At 52.7% G+C, this 13,763-nt stretch overlaps 1 protein-coding gene across 4 annotated transcripts in view; it reads right to left on the reverse strand.

Moving 5' to 3' along the window:
- Nucleotides 1–13,763, reverse strand: part of LAMC3 (laminin subunit gamma 3) — a 92,678-nt gene that overhangs the window by 33,639 nt on the left and 45,276 nt on the right. For all 4 annotated transcript variants that reach the window (XR_003723114.2, XM_015116548.3, XM_077967438.1 and 1 more), the window contains exons 10-13: nt 11,678–11,870; nt 11,398–11,513; nt 5,722–5,940; nt 1,312–1,500 (exon numbers count right to left, since the gene is read on the reverse strand). Coding sequence is in view for 3 of the 4 variants with exons in the window: in XM_015116548.3 (XP_014972034.3) it covers nt 1,312–1,500; nt 5,722–5,940; nt 11,398–11,513; nt 11,678–11,870 (717 nt within the window). In the remaining variant the exon portion in view is untranslated. The remainder of the gene's footprint in view (nt 1–1,311; nt 1,501–5,721; nt 5,941–11,397; nt 11,514–11,677; nt 11,871–13,763) is intronic.

A 13,763-nucleotide genomic window follows, 5' to 3' on the forward strand; every position in this document is an offset into this window, starting at 1 on the left:
CTGGCTAATTTTTTGTATTTTTAGTAGAGACAGGGTTTCACCGTGTTAGCCAGGATGGTCTCAAATTTCTGACCTCGTGATCCGCCCACCTCAGCCTCTCAAAGTGCTGGGATTACAGGCATGAGCCACTGCACCAGGCCTGTACTTTATTTAATTTTTTTTTTTTTGATACAGAGTCTGGCTTTGTCGCCCAGGCTGGAGTACAGTGGTGAAATCTGGGCACATTGAAGCCTCCACCTCCCAGGCTCAAACCATCCTCCCACCTCTGCCTCCAGAGTATCTGGGACCACAGGTGCATGCCACCACACCCAGCTAATTTTTGTATTTTTTTTTTTTAGAGGTGCGAGTCTCGGTATGTTGCCCAGGCTGGTCTTGAACTCTGGAGTAAAGCGATCTGCCCACCTTGGCTTCCCAAAGTGCTGAGATTACAGGCATAAGCCACCACACCCAGCCGAATTATACGCTTTAAATGGGTGAACTGTCAGGTATATGAATAGTATCTCAATAAAGCTGCTTTTAAAAAAAAATCAGAGTCGAGGATGTCTGAGTCCAGAGCAGGAAAGAATGCAAGGAGTCTGAGAACAAGGGTGGGCGTGGGTGGTTCTGCCTCGCACATCACCTGATGACATTTTTTAAAGGCTAGAAGTTTAATCGAGGTTTTCCACCTTAGCTGTGTAACAGAATCACCCAGGGAACTTATTCAACTATTACTAACCCGGACTCTAAGGGGCCAGGGACCAGATATGAGGTTTTTTTTTTTTTTTTTTTTTTTTTTGAGATGGGGTCTCGCTCTGTCGCCCAGGCTGGAGTGCAGTGGCCAGATCTCAGCTCACTGCAAGCTCCACCTCCCTGATTTACGCCATTCTCTTGCCTCAGCCTCCCGAGTAGCTGGGACTACAGGCGCCCGCCACCTTGCCCGGGTAGTTTTTTGTATTTTTTAGTAGAGGCGGGGTTTCACTGTGTTAGCCAGGACGGTCTCGATCTCCTGACCTTGTGATCCGCCCATCTCGGCCTCCCAAAGTGCTGGGATTACAGGCTTGCGCCACCGTGCCTGGCCCAGATATGAGTATTTTTAAATGGCCCAAATTCTAAATGGCCCAAATTCTGCTGGCAATATGCAGCAGCCTGGGGCTCTGGTTATGGGGCTAAGGGATTCGTGTCCCCAGAGGTCATGCCTACTGCCTATAAGCTGGGCTCTCCCTCACGGGCCACACCCTAAACGCAGGGCCCTAACCCTGGAGCCCAGGGCAGAGTCACAGCGCCAGGACTTGGCCCTCCGTGGGGCAGGGCTCTAGGGCAGGAGTCACTCACCTCTCTGGCCCGGGGGGCAGTGGGTGCATGCCACCTCCCCGCTCTCTGGGATGGTCATGCAGGCCGACTGGCCAGGGCAGGGACAGGGCTGGCAGTCATCGGCTTGGCCCGCGAAGGGGTTGCCATAGAAACCCGGCAAGCAGCGTTCACAGGATGGGCCCTCGGTATGGTGGCTGCAGACGCAGATCCCTGAGGGGCAAGACAAGCACCTGTTTACCACTATCTGAACCCAGAATGCCCAGAGATGGTGGGCATCCTCGCGGGAGAGGTCAGGGAGCACGTCCCGGGCAGAAGTGGGGTGGGAACCTTTCCCAGGTGGAGGCAGCAGAGCCTGGGGATTGAGGGTCCAGGCCTGGAGCTGGACCACCCGGTTCATGTCCACTACTCACTGCCTGTGCAAAGCTGGGCAAGTTGTCCAATGCCCCCATACCTCAGTCTCCTCATCTGCAAAATGGGAACAACCGCAGCACTGACTTCAGAGGGTTCTTGTCAGGGTCCAACAAAATCATGCATTCAAAGTGCCTTGCAGACTCTCTGGCACACATAATCATCGGTGCTGCTGTTATTATTATTATTACTAGTCGAGACAGTCTCACTCTGTCACCCAGGCTGGAGTGCAATGGCGAGAATCTTGGCTCACTGCAACCTCCATTTACCAGGTTCAAGTGATATTCCTGCCTCATCCTCCCAAGTAGCTGGGATTACAGGCGTGCGCCACCATACCTGGCTAATTTTTGTATTTTTAGTAGAAATGGGGCTTCGCCATGTTGGCCAGGCTGGTCTCAAACTCCTGACCTCAAGCCATCTGCCCACCTCGGCCTTCCAAAGTGCTGGGATTACAGGCATGAGCCACTGCGCCCGGCCAGCACTGTTATTATTTTGTATTCCGAAATCTCTCTCTGAACCAACAGGTGACACAGCTACCATTCGCTACACGGTTGTCCTCTTGATTCCAAGGGACCAAAAGGAAGAGCAACTTTTCCTAAGGGAGACACAGACCCAGAATTCTGCCTCACATGACTTTGCAAAGAGGTTCCCCTTGATGTAGTTTGGGATACACAGGGGATACCTAGTCTCAGAGGCGGGAACCCGTTTCTGCCCTCTGGCTCCTGATGATGGTGGATTCTGCAAACTCTTCTTCCCCAGGCTGACCACACCTGGCATCTGCTCAGAGCCTGGGGTGCCTGAGAAGGGAGGCCCACTGCCAGGGGCTGAGTGAGAAGCCTGGCTGAGACGGGGTTAACCAAGACCACCACTTCCAGGAGGTCCCCAGGCAGCACCCCAGCAGCCGAGGCAAGGTGACCTGGGAGGAGGAGTGAGGACCAGGTCGCTCGTGCACAGCAGGGCTGGCATCCAAAGGGAACTGCCCCAGCCTAGGCCCAGCACCCGTAGGCTCATTCCTCCTCCCAGCCTAGGGAGCAGGGTTACACTGCCCATTTCACAGATGAGGACTTGGCCAAGCTGAGCGGGATGCTGTGGCAGGGCCAGAGGCTCTGTGGGGATGACAAACTGATCCCAGCTATGGAGGACTCTGCTTCCTCCAGAGGGGCTGTGGGAAGCACTGCAGCAGGGAGGGATTACGTGGCCTCATCTGGGCTTGATTATTGATGCCTGCCACGGACACAGAAGAGAGAGTGCCCTGTATGCGGTGTGTGGCATGTGGCGTGTGGCTGTGGTTGCCCTCCCTGGCTACGTTGGCTGACTTTTTTTCTTTTTTGGGATGGAGTCTTGCTCTGTCGCCCAGGCCAGAGTGTAGTGGCGTGATCCTGGCTCACTACAGCCTCCACCTCCCGGGTTGAAGCAATTCTCATGCCTCAGCTTCCTGAGTAGCTGGGATTACAGGCACCTGACCACACCTGGCTAATTTTTGTATTTTCAGTAGAGATGGGGTTTCACCATGTTGGCCAGGCTGGTCTTGAACGCCCGAACTTAGGTGATCTGCCTGCCTTGGCCTCCCAAAGTGCTGGGATTACAGGCGTGAGCCACCGCGCCTGGCCTCTTCCCCTTCCCCCCACCAGAGTCTTGCTCTTGTCGCCCAGGTTGGAGTGCAATGGCGTGATTTTGACTCTCTGCCACCTCCACCTCCTGGGTTCAAGCGATTCTCCTGCCTCAGTCTCTTGACTAGCTGGGATTACAGGTGCCCGCCACCACGCCCAGCTAATTTTTGTATTTTTAGTAGAGATGGGGTTTCACCATGTTGGCCAGGCTGGTCTCGAACTCCTGACCTCAGGTGATCTACCCACCTTGGCCTCCCAAAGTGCTGGCATTACAGGCGTGAGCCACCACGCCTTGCTACTGCCTTTTCAGGAAAAAAATGCCCAGTAGCCTTCTTCTCAGAGAGCCCCCTCCTGCTCTGGGGAGGCAGCAGGCGTCTAGGCATGAGGCCTTCAGTGTGGGAGTAGAGAGAGGCCTGGGTCCAGCTTTCTCAGGTGCCTCCTGGCCATGTGACCTCAAGCAAGGCCAGGTCTGCTCCTATAGAAGTGGGGATCAGGCCAGGCGCGGTGGCTCAAGCCTGTAATCCCAGCACTTTGGGAGGCTGAGACGGGTGGATCACGAGGTCAGGAGATCGAGACCATCCTGGCTAATACGGTGAAACCCCGTCTCTACTAAAAAATACAAAAAAAAAAAAAAAAAAAAAAAACCTAGCCAGGCGAGGTGGCGGGCACCTGTAGTCCCAGCTACTCGGGAGGCTGAGGCAGGAGAATGGCGTAAACCCGGGAGGCGGAGCTTGCACTGAGCTGAGATCTAGCCACTGCACTCCAGCCTGGGTGACAGAGCCAGACTCCGTCTCAAAAAAAAAAAAAAAAAAAAGAAGTGGGGGATCAGTAGGCAAGGCATGGTGGCTCACATCTGTAATCCCAGCACTTTTGGAGGCTGAAGCAGGAGGATCACTTGAGGTCAGGGGTTTGAGACCAGCCTCAACATGGTAAAACGCCACCTCTACTGAAAATATAAAAATGAGCCGAGCATGGTGACAGGTGTCTATAATCCCAGCTACGCCGAAGGCTGAGGTGGGAGGATCTCTTGAACCCAGCAGGAGGCTGCAGTGAGCCGAGATTGCGCCACTGCACTCCAGCATAGGCAATAGAGCGAGATTCTGTCACTCCCCACAAAAAATAAAATAAAATATAAAACAAAAAATAAAACAAAAAGAAGTGGGAATGAGTAGCCAGTAGTGACCAGGCCCTGGGAGTCCAGGCTGGAGAGAGGCACAGCTCTGCCACCTGCTGGCCATGTATCTGCCCGTGGGGCCCTCCCCTGTGAGACGGGACAGGAAGGGTCCTGGCTCCCGCAGAAATGTCTGCAGGAGTCAATGATGTAGTGTAGAGAAGGTGAATAGCACATATAGGAACCTGGTGATACTATTTTATTATTTCCCAGGTGTCCTGAGAAGTACAGACTTTAATTATCTGCGCTTCCCTGAGGCAGTCCCGGTTAGCTACGGCTGAGCTCTGATGCAACCCAGGCCTGTGTTTTCAGAGCCTCAGTGTCTCCTGACCTCCATGTGGCTTTGTGCAGAAACACAGGCTGTGTATATACTGTCAATATCCCCACCTTACAGAAGAGGAAGCAGGCTCAGGGAGGGAAGTGACTTTCTCAAGGCCACTAAGGGGTGAGGGTGGCAGGTCTGTGGTTCTGGGTTGGCACCTGTGAGCTGCTGTCACCTGTGTGACCCTCATGGGAACCCTCCTGCTGTCACCCGCCATGCTGGTGCCTCTGCCCTTCCTCACAGCACCTTCTGCATGTAAGAACCCCTGAGGTCTTTCTCTGGTCCTTCCTGGGAAAAGGATCAGCCTGGGGAGAAGGTGGCACGGACAGACGGCCCGCATAGCAGCTGGCTTCCAGCTCTCACCTGATGCATAAAAAGTCCTTGGCACAGAGTCTGAGGCTTCGATAAATTCCAGTAGAAAACTTTTTTTTTTTTTTTTTTTGAGACAGAGTCTCGCTCTGTCGCCCAGGCTGGAGTGCAGTGGCCGGATCTCAGCTCACTGCAAGCTCCACCTCCCGGGTTCACGCCATTCTCCTGCCTCAGCCTCCCGAGTAGCAGGGACTACAGGCGCCTGCCACCTCGCCCGGCTAGTTTTTTGTATTTTTAGTAGAGACGGGGTTTCACCGGGTTAGCCAGGATAGTCTCGATCTCCTGACCTCGTGATCCGCCCGTCTCGGCCTCCCAAAGTGCTGGGATTACAGGCTTGAGCCACCGCCCCCGGCCAAATTCCAGTAGTAACTTTTATTAAAATATGAGGCGCCCAGGCAGTAAGCAGCACGGGAAAGCTCAGTGTCCACACTGCCCCTCAGCTTGGCCAACACCTCAATGCCTGTGCCAGGCTGGTCCTGTCCAGGTCAGTACTCATCTCGCTGTTTTGGGTATAACCCAGGTGCCTTCAGATGGGGTGCCGGGACACTCACCTGTGTTGGGGTCACAGGTGCCATGCTGGTTACAGGTGCAGGGGACACAGCTGGCATAGGGACCCCCCTGTGGCGTCTCCCTCTTATATCCCGGAGCACAGGATTCACAGAACTGGCCCATGTAGCCACTGGGACATGAACAAGTCTCCACCCAGGAGGCTGGCGGGGAAAGCCCTGGCCGGGCGGATGTGAGCCGGACCTCAGTCAGGAACACTTGGCCTGCAGGGCGAGAAGGGAGAGAGGAGGAAAGGAGGCACAAGCTCCCCGCACATGCTTCCCCCCAAAACCCTCCTGTTCACATATGAACCAGGCCCACGTATATAAAGGCTGCCTAGCAATCAATGATTTTTTTTTTTAATTTGAGACAGATTCTCACTCTGTCACTCAGGCTGGAGTGTAGTGGTACAATCATAGCTCTGCAGCCTTGACTTCCCAAGCTCCAGTGATCCTACCATGTCACCCTCCCAAGGAGCTGAGACTACAGGTAAGCCACCAAGCCCAGCTAAGTTTTAAAAATTTTTGTAGGCCGGGCGCGGTGGCTCAAGCCTGTAATCCCAGCACTTTGGGAGGCCAAGACGGGTGGATCACGAGGTCAGGAGATCGAGACCATCCTGGCTAACCCGGTGAAACCCCGTCTCTACTAAAAAATACAAAAAACTAGCCGGGCAAGGCGGCGGGCGCCTGTAGTCCCAGCTACTCGGGAGGCTGAGGCAGGAGAATGGCATGAACCCGGGAAGCGGAGCTTGCAGTGAGCTGAGATCCGGCCACTGCACTCCAGCCTGGGCGACAGAGTGAGACTCCGTCTCAAAAAAAAAAAAAAAAATTTTTTTGTAGAGATGGGGTTTATCCATGTTGCCCATGTCTTGAACTCCTAGCCTCAAGTAATCTTCCTGCCTTGGGCCTCCTAAAGTGCTGGTATTGCAGGTATGCGCCACTGCGCTGGTTGATTTTTTTTTTTTTTTTTTTTTAATAGTCAATTCAAGGGTAAGGGAGATGAATCGGCAGTTTTCAAGAAGAAATAGATACGGCTGAGAATTTTATGGAAAGATATCCACTCCACAGGTTATTAAAGATATATAGATTTAGGCCGGGCGCGGTGGCTCAAGCCTGTAATCCCAGCACTTTGGGAGGCCGAGACGGGTGGATCACGAGGTCAGGAGATCGAGACCATCCTGGCTAACACGGTGAAACCCCGTCTCTACTAAAAAAATACAAAAAAATAGCCGGGCGAGGTGGTGGGCGCCTGTAGTCCCAGCTACTCGGGAGGCTGAGGCAGGAGAATGGCGTGAACCCGGGAGGCGGAGCTTGCAGTGAGCTGAGATCCAGCCACTGCACTCCAGCCTGGGCGACAGAGTGAGACTCCGTCTCAAAAAAAAAAAAAAAAAAAAAAAAAAAAAGATATATAGATTTAAACAACGATGATACCATTCACACCTCTCAGACTGGTAACATTTTATAGATGAATTTTAGTGGAGGATGGGGTGTAGGAAATTCACCTGGCCTGCTCATAACTGAATGCTACATTTAGGCAAAGTGTAAGGTCTATTTCTAAAGCTTTAAGATTTTTCTTGTTGTTTTGTTTGTTTGTTTGTTTGTTTTGAGACAGAGTCTCGCTCTGTCGCCCAGCCTGGAGTGCAGTGGCCGGATCTCAGCTCACTGCAAGCTCCGCCTCCCGGGTTCACGCCATTCTCCTGCCTCAGCCTCCCGAGTAGCTGGGACTACAGGCGCCCGCCACCACGCCCGGCTAGTTTTTTTTATTTTTTAGTAGAGACGGGGTTTCACCAGGTTAGCCAGGATGGTCTCGATCTCCTGACCTCGTGATCCACCCGTCTCGGCCTCCCAAAGTGCTGGGATTACAGGCTTGAGACATCGCGCCTGGCCTGTTTTGTTTGTTTTTAAGAGAGACAGAATCTTGCTCTGTCACTCAGGCTAGAGAGCAGTGGTACAACCATAGCTCACTGCAGTGTTGAACTCCTGGCCTCAAATGATCCTCCTGCCTCAGCCTCCCAAGTAGCTGAGATCAAAGGTGTGTGCCATCATACCCAGATAATTTTTAAATTTTTTGTAGAAAAACAGTTTCGCCCTGTTGCCCAGGCTGGTTTTGAACTCCTGGCCTCAAGGACTCCTCCTGTCTCAGCCTCCCAAAGTGCTGGAATTACAGGCACGAGCCACCACGCCCAGCCTAAAGTTCTAAGTGTTATAGGAGATTTTGAGACTAATGACTAGAACAGGATTTTGATGTAAAAGAAGCTAATTGACACAGAAATGTCAGTGACATTTCTTTTTTTTTTTTTTTTTTTTTTTGAGACGGAGTCTCGCTGTGTCTCCCAGGCTGGAGTGCAGTGGCGTGATCTCGGCTCACTGCAAGCTCCGCCTCCCGGGTTCACGCCATTCTCCTGCCTCAGCCTCCCAAGTAGCTGAGACTACAGGCGCCCGCCACCGCGCCCGGCTAGTTTTTTGTATTTTTAGTAGAGACGGGGTTTCACCATGTTAGCCAGGATAGTCTCGATCTCCTGACCTCGTGATCCACCCGCCTCGGCCTCCCAAAGTGCTGGGATTACAGGCTTGAGCCACCGCGCCCGGCCGCGACATTTCTTACCTGCAAGGAAAGTGAACATTTTGCGTTTAGATAAACTATAATGGGTATGTTTTAAAAATAAAGAAATCTGATATTTGAAAAAAAAATGAGTGTGGATGTATGAATACTAATCAGGAGGTTTTGCTTCCAGTAACAGAGGAGTAGGGGATCCTGGCAGATGAGCCTTACCACAGAAAACAACTATAAACTCTGGGCAAAATATGAAAACGACCATCTGTAGACACAGAACAGGGAGACCAGGGGCGGCCGACACTCCTCATCAGAGCAGCCCTTCTGAAGGAAAATTTGGCAGCGTGGATCAAAATGGAAAATACTCCCTCTTTGACCTAATATCTCCATTTCCAGCACTCTGTCCTAAAGCAACACTTATACTGGAATACCAAGACTTTTCTATGAGGCTGGTCCCTATTCCCTGTGACACGGCTGTAATCGGGAAAACTGGAGACCACTCAAGTGCCTATCAATAGGGGGATGGCTAAAACCTCACAGAGCATCCACACCGCAGAATCTTACACACCAGACCCAGAAAACCAGGTTTTCTACGTGTAATGACAAGGAACAACCTCCAGGACACACTGTTAGCTGACAAAAAGCAAGTCCCAGGATACTGTACTGTGTGATTACTTTTCTTTCTTTTCTTTTCCCTCCCTGCCTCCCTCCCTCTCTCTCTCTTTCTTTTTCTTTCTTTTTTTGAGACAGGGTCTGACTCTACCACCCAGGCTGGAGTGCAGTGGCATGATCTTGGCTAACTGCAAACTCCGCCTCCCAGGCTCAAGTGATTCTCCCTCCCGAGTAGCTGGGATTATAGGTGTGCACCACCACTCCTGGCTAATTTTGGTATTTTTAGTAGAGACAGGGTTTCCCCATGTTGCCCAGGCTGGTCTCAAACTCCTGAGCTCAAGCGATCCACCTGCCTCGGCCTCCCAAAGAGCTGGGATTACATGAGCCACCGTGCCTGACTGTGTAATCACATTTCTATGTTAAAAAAAAAAAGGCCGGGTGCGGTGGCTCACACCTGTAAATCCCAGCACTTTGGGAGGCTGAGGTGGGCGGATCATAAGGTCAGGACATCGAGACCATCCTGGCTAACACGGTGAAACCCCGTCTCTACTAAAAATACAAAAAATTAGCCGGGCGTGGTGGTGGGCGCCTATAGTCCCAGCTACTCGGGGGGGCTGAGGCAGGAGAATGGCGTTAACCCAGGAGGCAGAGCTTGCAGTGAGCCGAGATCGCGCCGCCACTGCACGCCAGCCTGGGCGACAGAGCGAGACTCTGCCTCAAACAAACAAACAAAAAACAAACAAACAAACAAACAAAAATACAGATGTTAAGCACATACACACAGAAAGATTTAGAGACAGGCCTCCCAAAACATTACCCACGGAAAGAGGAAGTTTGGGGATTGCAGGTGCGAGGGAGGGTCACTATGTCGCCTGCTTCTCCAGTGCATTCCAGCACCCTCGGACTCAAAAGAGGCCTGGGGAAAACTGACCATTTGAGCCAGAGGTTCTCAAAAAGAGCAAAGTCTCCCTCCCCTGGAAGCAAATCTGAGGACATGTTGGTTGTCATGTGGATGAAGAGGCCTAAAGTTCCCGGAAATTGACATTCCCAGAAACTCCCCACGTGACTATCAAATGTCCTGCTTGGTGCTGGAAGGGTAGAAAAACCCCTTTGTAATCATCTGAGCCTAGAGCTCAGCTTCATTTTACACACAGACAGTAGGGTTTTTGTTTGTTTTTTTTTTTTTTTTTTTTTTTGAGACGGAGTCTCGCTCTGTCGCCCAGGCTGGAGTGCAGTGGTGCGATCTCGGCTCACTGCAAGCTCCGCCTCCCGGGTTCACGCCATTCTCCTGCCTCAGCCTCCCGAGTAGCTGGGACTACAGGCGCCCACAACCGCGCCCGGCTAATTTTTTGTATTTTTAGTAGAGACGGGGTTTCACCGTGGTCTCGATCTCCTGACCTTGTGATCCGCCCGCCTCGGCCTCCCAAAGTGCTGGGATTACAGGCGTGAGCCACCGCGCCCGGCCCCGGGATTTTTGTTTTGTTTTTTTAGAGACAAGGTCTCGCTCTGTCACCCAGGCTGGAGTGCAGTGGCACAAATCACTATAGTCTCAACCTCCTGGGCTCAAGCGATCCTCCAGTCTCAGCCTCCTGAGTAGCTGGGACTACAGGTACAGACCACCACACCAGGCTGTTTTTTTGTTGTTGTTGTTGTTGTTTTGAGATAGAGTCTGGCTCTGTCGCCTGGTCTGGAGTGCAGTGGTGCAATCTTGGCTCACTACAACCTCCGCCTCCCACGTTTAAGCGATTCTCCTGCCTCAGCCTCCCAATAGCTGCAATTGCAGGTGCATGCCACCATGCCCACTTAATTTTTGTATTTTTAGTAGAGACGGGGTTTCACCATTTTGGCCAGGCTGGTCTCGAACTCCTGACCTCATGATCCACCCGCCTCGACCTCCCAAAGTGCTGGGATTACAGGCGTGAACTTCTGCTCCCGGCCTATATTGATTTTTAAAATAGTGTGTGTGGGTAGGTTATCATGAGGAACACATCAGAGGCTAAGGCTGTCAATCACTGTGACCAGGGTGGGAGGTGGTGACAGATCCCCATCAACGATGTGTGAGAGCTTGGCCCCCTTTGGGAAGACCAGACCCTCCTAGGGTGGCTTAGGTAGAATACCACCAGTGACCAGCATGGGACTCACTCTCCCAGGGGACACCTGGACTGCCGGCTGTGGGCTGTGTCCGGCAGGGACCGGGGCTTGGTGGATTCAGCGAAGGTGGAGTGCCCACACCCAATGGGTCTGGGTGGCTTGCTGGCCGCACACCTGCCTCTGAGGCCCATCCTTTAGGCCTCTCTCCCGTCCAGTCCCTGCGTCTGACCTCAGCCACCATCCCCACTGCCTTCACAGGTTATATGACCTCTGGCAATGGTCCTGACTTTTGACTCAGATTTCTTCTTGGCAGGACAATAACCACTGGCCACCAGGTCCCAACAAGACCGTGGCCCCAGGAGCCCAGCCCAGTTCTGAGAACTGGCAAGCGCTCGGGTCTTGGGCATGTGGTTGTCTTTACTGACCAGCAGGGCTGGGGCCGGGACTGACACGGAGGCGGAGGCTGGTCAGGTTGGTGAGGAGCCGCTGGAAGTGGAAAGGGGGCAGCGGAGGGGCCACATCCTCAGAGGTCTCCTGCAGGCTGGCGAGAGAAGCGGTCAAAGTGAGATCCCGACATAGGGTGGGGGTGCCACGGCTGGGGATGGGGTGCAGCCCCCCAGACCACAGGGGCATCTGAAATGTGCCCGGACCTCAGAGACCACCCCTCCCACCTCCCCATCTCTCAGGACAGAAGAGGATACTTACTGGAACCTGAGCTCTACCTCCCTGGGATGCCCGGTATCCTGGGGGCCAGACAAGCTAGAGTGCCTCAGGGACAGGGCCAAGCCCGCCCCTTCCAGCCTCAGCTGCACAGGGAGTGGGGAGCTCCTGGGGGGCACCTGGAAGGTCAGGATGAGGGGCTGCCCATAGCTGAACCGCTGATCTCCCAGGAATTTCTCTGAAGACAAGAGAAGAAGGCTTTGACAGTCTTCATATGGTTAGCATGATTTTAAAAGTCTATATTGATTTTAGTGGCAACTAAACGTTCAAACAAGATAAAAGTGCAGTGGGTAGAAAATCAAAAGTTCCCTGCACAGCAGACCCTGCAGGGGACCCACCCACACCTCCGCAGCCCGTCCCCGGCTTCACAGGCGTGTGACCTGTGCAGTCACACACGCCCCCACGCTTGGCTTCATGCTCTGCTGTGACCATCTTCACATTCTTAATAATTTTATCTTTGAACTAGGGTTTTAGAAGTGGTGTAAAACGGAACACGGAGTCCAAGCATGAATGGAGGGGATACACACACACGTGTGACCACAGAGGCTGCCACCTGCTCGAGAGCAGCATTCACGATGCCCACGAGCACGGAATTCCTAGGGAACACCCAGCAGCCGGAGTTTGGCGGGACTCCAGGTGACATTTAAGGTAAGCGAGCTGGCTGAATGAGCAGAGGCGCGCTGGGCCCCAGGCCACACCTTCCCTTCCAATCAGAACTTGCTCCAAACTTGGAAGGAAGGCACTGGCGTTCTGAGAAACACAAACCAAGGAGAAGCCCTGGGCGGTACCTTCTGACTCACGTCATGTCCCTGTATCAACCAATCATTGCTTCGGAAGATCGTGACCCATGAGGAAAGAGCACGGACCACCCTCCTTTCCCAGCAGTCTTTCCCTTACCCGTGAGAAAGCCACGGACGTGTGCCACGTTAGTGGAACATGCATGTGTCAAAGAGTGAAATCAAAGTGGCTGGGCTTGTCGTGTGCGGTATTTCCACTGTCCTCGTAAGAACAAAATACGCAGCCGGGCGCGGTGGCTCACGCTTGTAATCCCAGCACTTTTGGAGGCCAAGGCGGGTGGATCACAAGGTCAGGAGTCCAAGACCAGCCTGGCCAAGATAGTGAAACCCCATCTCTACTAAAAATACAAAAAATTAGCCAGCTGTGGTGGCGGGCACCTGTAATCCCAGCTACTCGGGAGGCTGAGGCAGGGAATCGCTTGAACCCAGAAGGCAGAGGTTGCTGTAAGCCGAGATCGCACCATTGCACTCCAGCCTTGGCAACAGAGCAAGACTCCGTCTCAAAAAAAAAAAAAGGAATGGTAAAATTCATGCTAATAACTTAATATGTTTCATGCTAATAACTTAAAATTTTCCTTTACCTAGAATGGCATCAAATAGCAAACCAAAAAACACCATGACAAATACAGGGCAAAACTGCAGGGAGAAACAAGTGTTTCTATTTTAGTACCTTTAATGGTACCTCCCCCTATTTGGGAATTGGGGGGCAGTTTTCATTCTGCAGTGCACACCTCAAATTCTGTAGTATGCCCCGCCACAGCTTCGGTGGGCAGCTCCTGATACACTGAAAGTCCCTGTGTCCCTCTGCCCCGGAGCGTTTCCTGGCTGGGGGAATTGCTCACCTGAGCAGAAGCAGCCTGAAGCAGGGAGCCCCGGGAGATGGTGGCCACATGCTCCGGCTGCACCCCGATTCGGCCTCCAGAATCAGTCACCAGCGCCAGTGCAATGCTCCTCTCCCATCTTTTGCTACTCATGTTCTACACGTGAGATGGTTTCACATACTGTTCCACAACTGGCAGTCTTTGTAAAGGCTGTATCACAGTCCACCAATAGGCTACCCAGTCCCTCCTAGGACAGTCCCAAGCTTACACCACTAAATACTCCTTTTTTTTTTTTTTTTTTTGAGACAGAGTCTTACTCTGTCGCCCAGGCTGGAGTGTAGTGATGTAATCTTGGCTCACTGCAACCTCCATCTCCCGGGTTCAAGCAATTCTCATCTCAGCCTCCCGAGTAGCTGGGATTACAGGCATGAACCACCACGTCTGGCTAACTTT

Source organism: Macaca mulatta, chromosome 15 (genome assembly GCF_049350105.2).
Source record: "Macaca mulatta isolate MMU2019108-1 chromosome 15, T2T-MMU8v2.0, whole genome shotgun sequence".
Classification (NCBI taxonomy): domain Eukaryota; kingdom Metazoa; phylum Chordata; class Mammalia; order Primates; family Cercopithecidae; genus Macaca; species Macaca mulatta.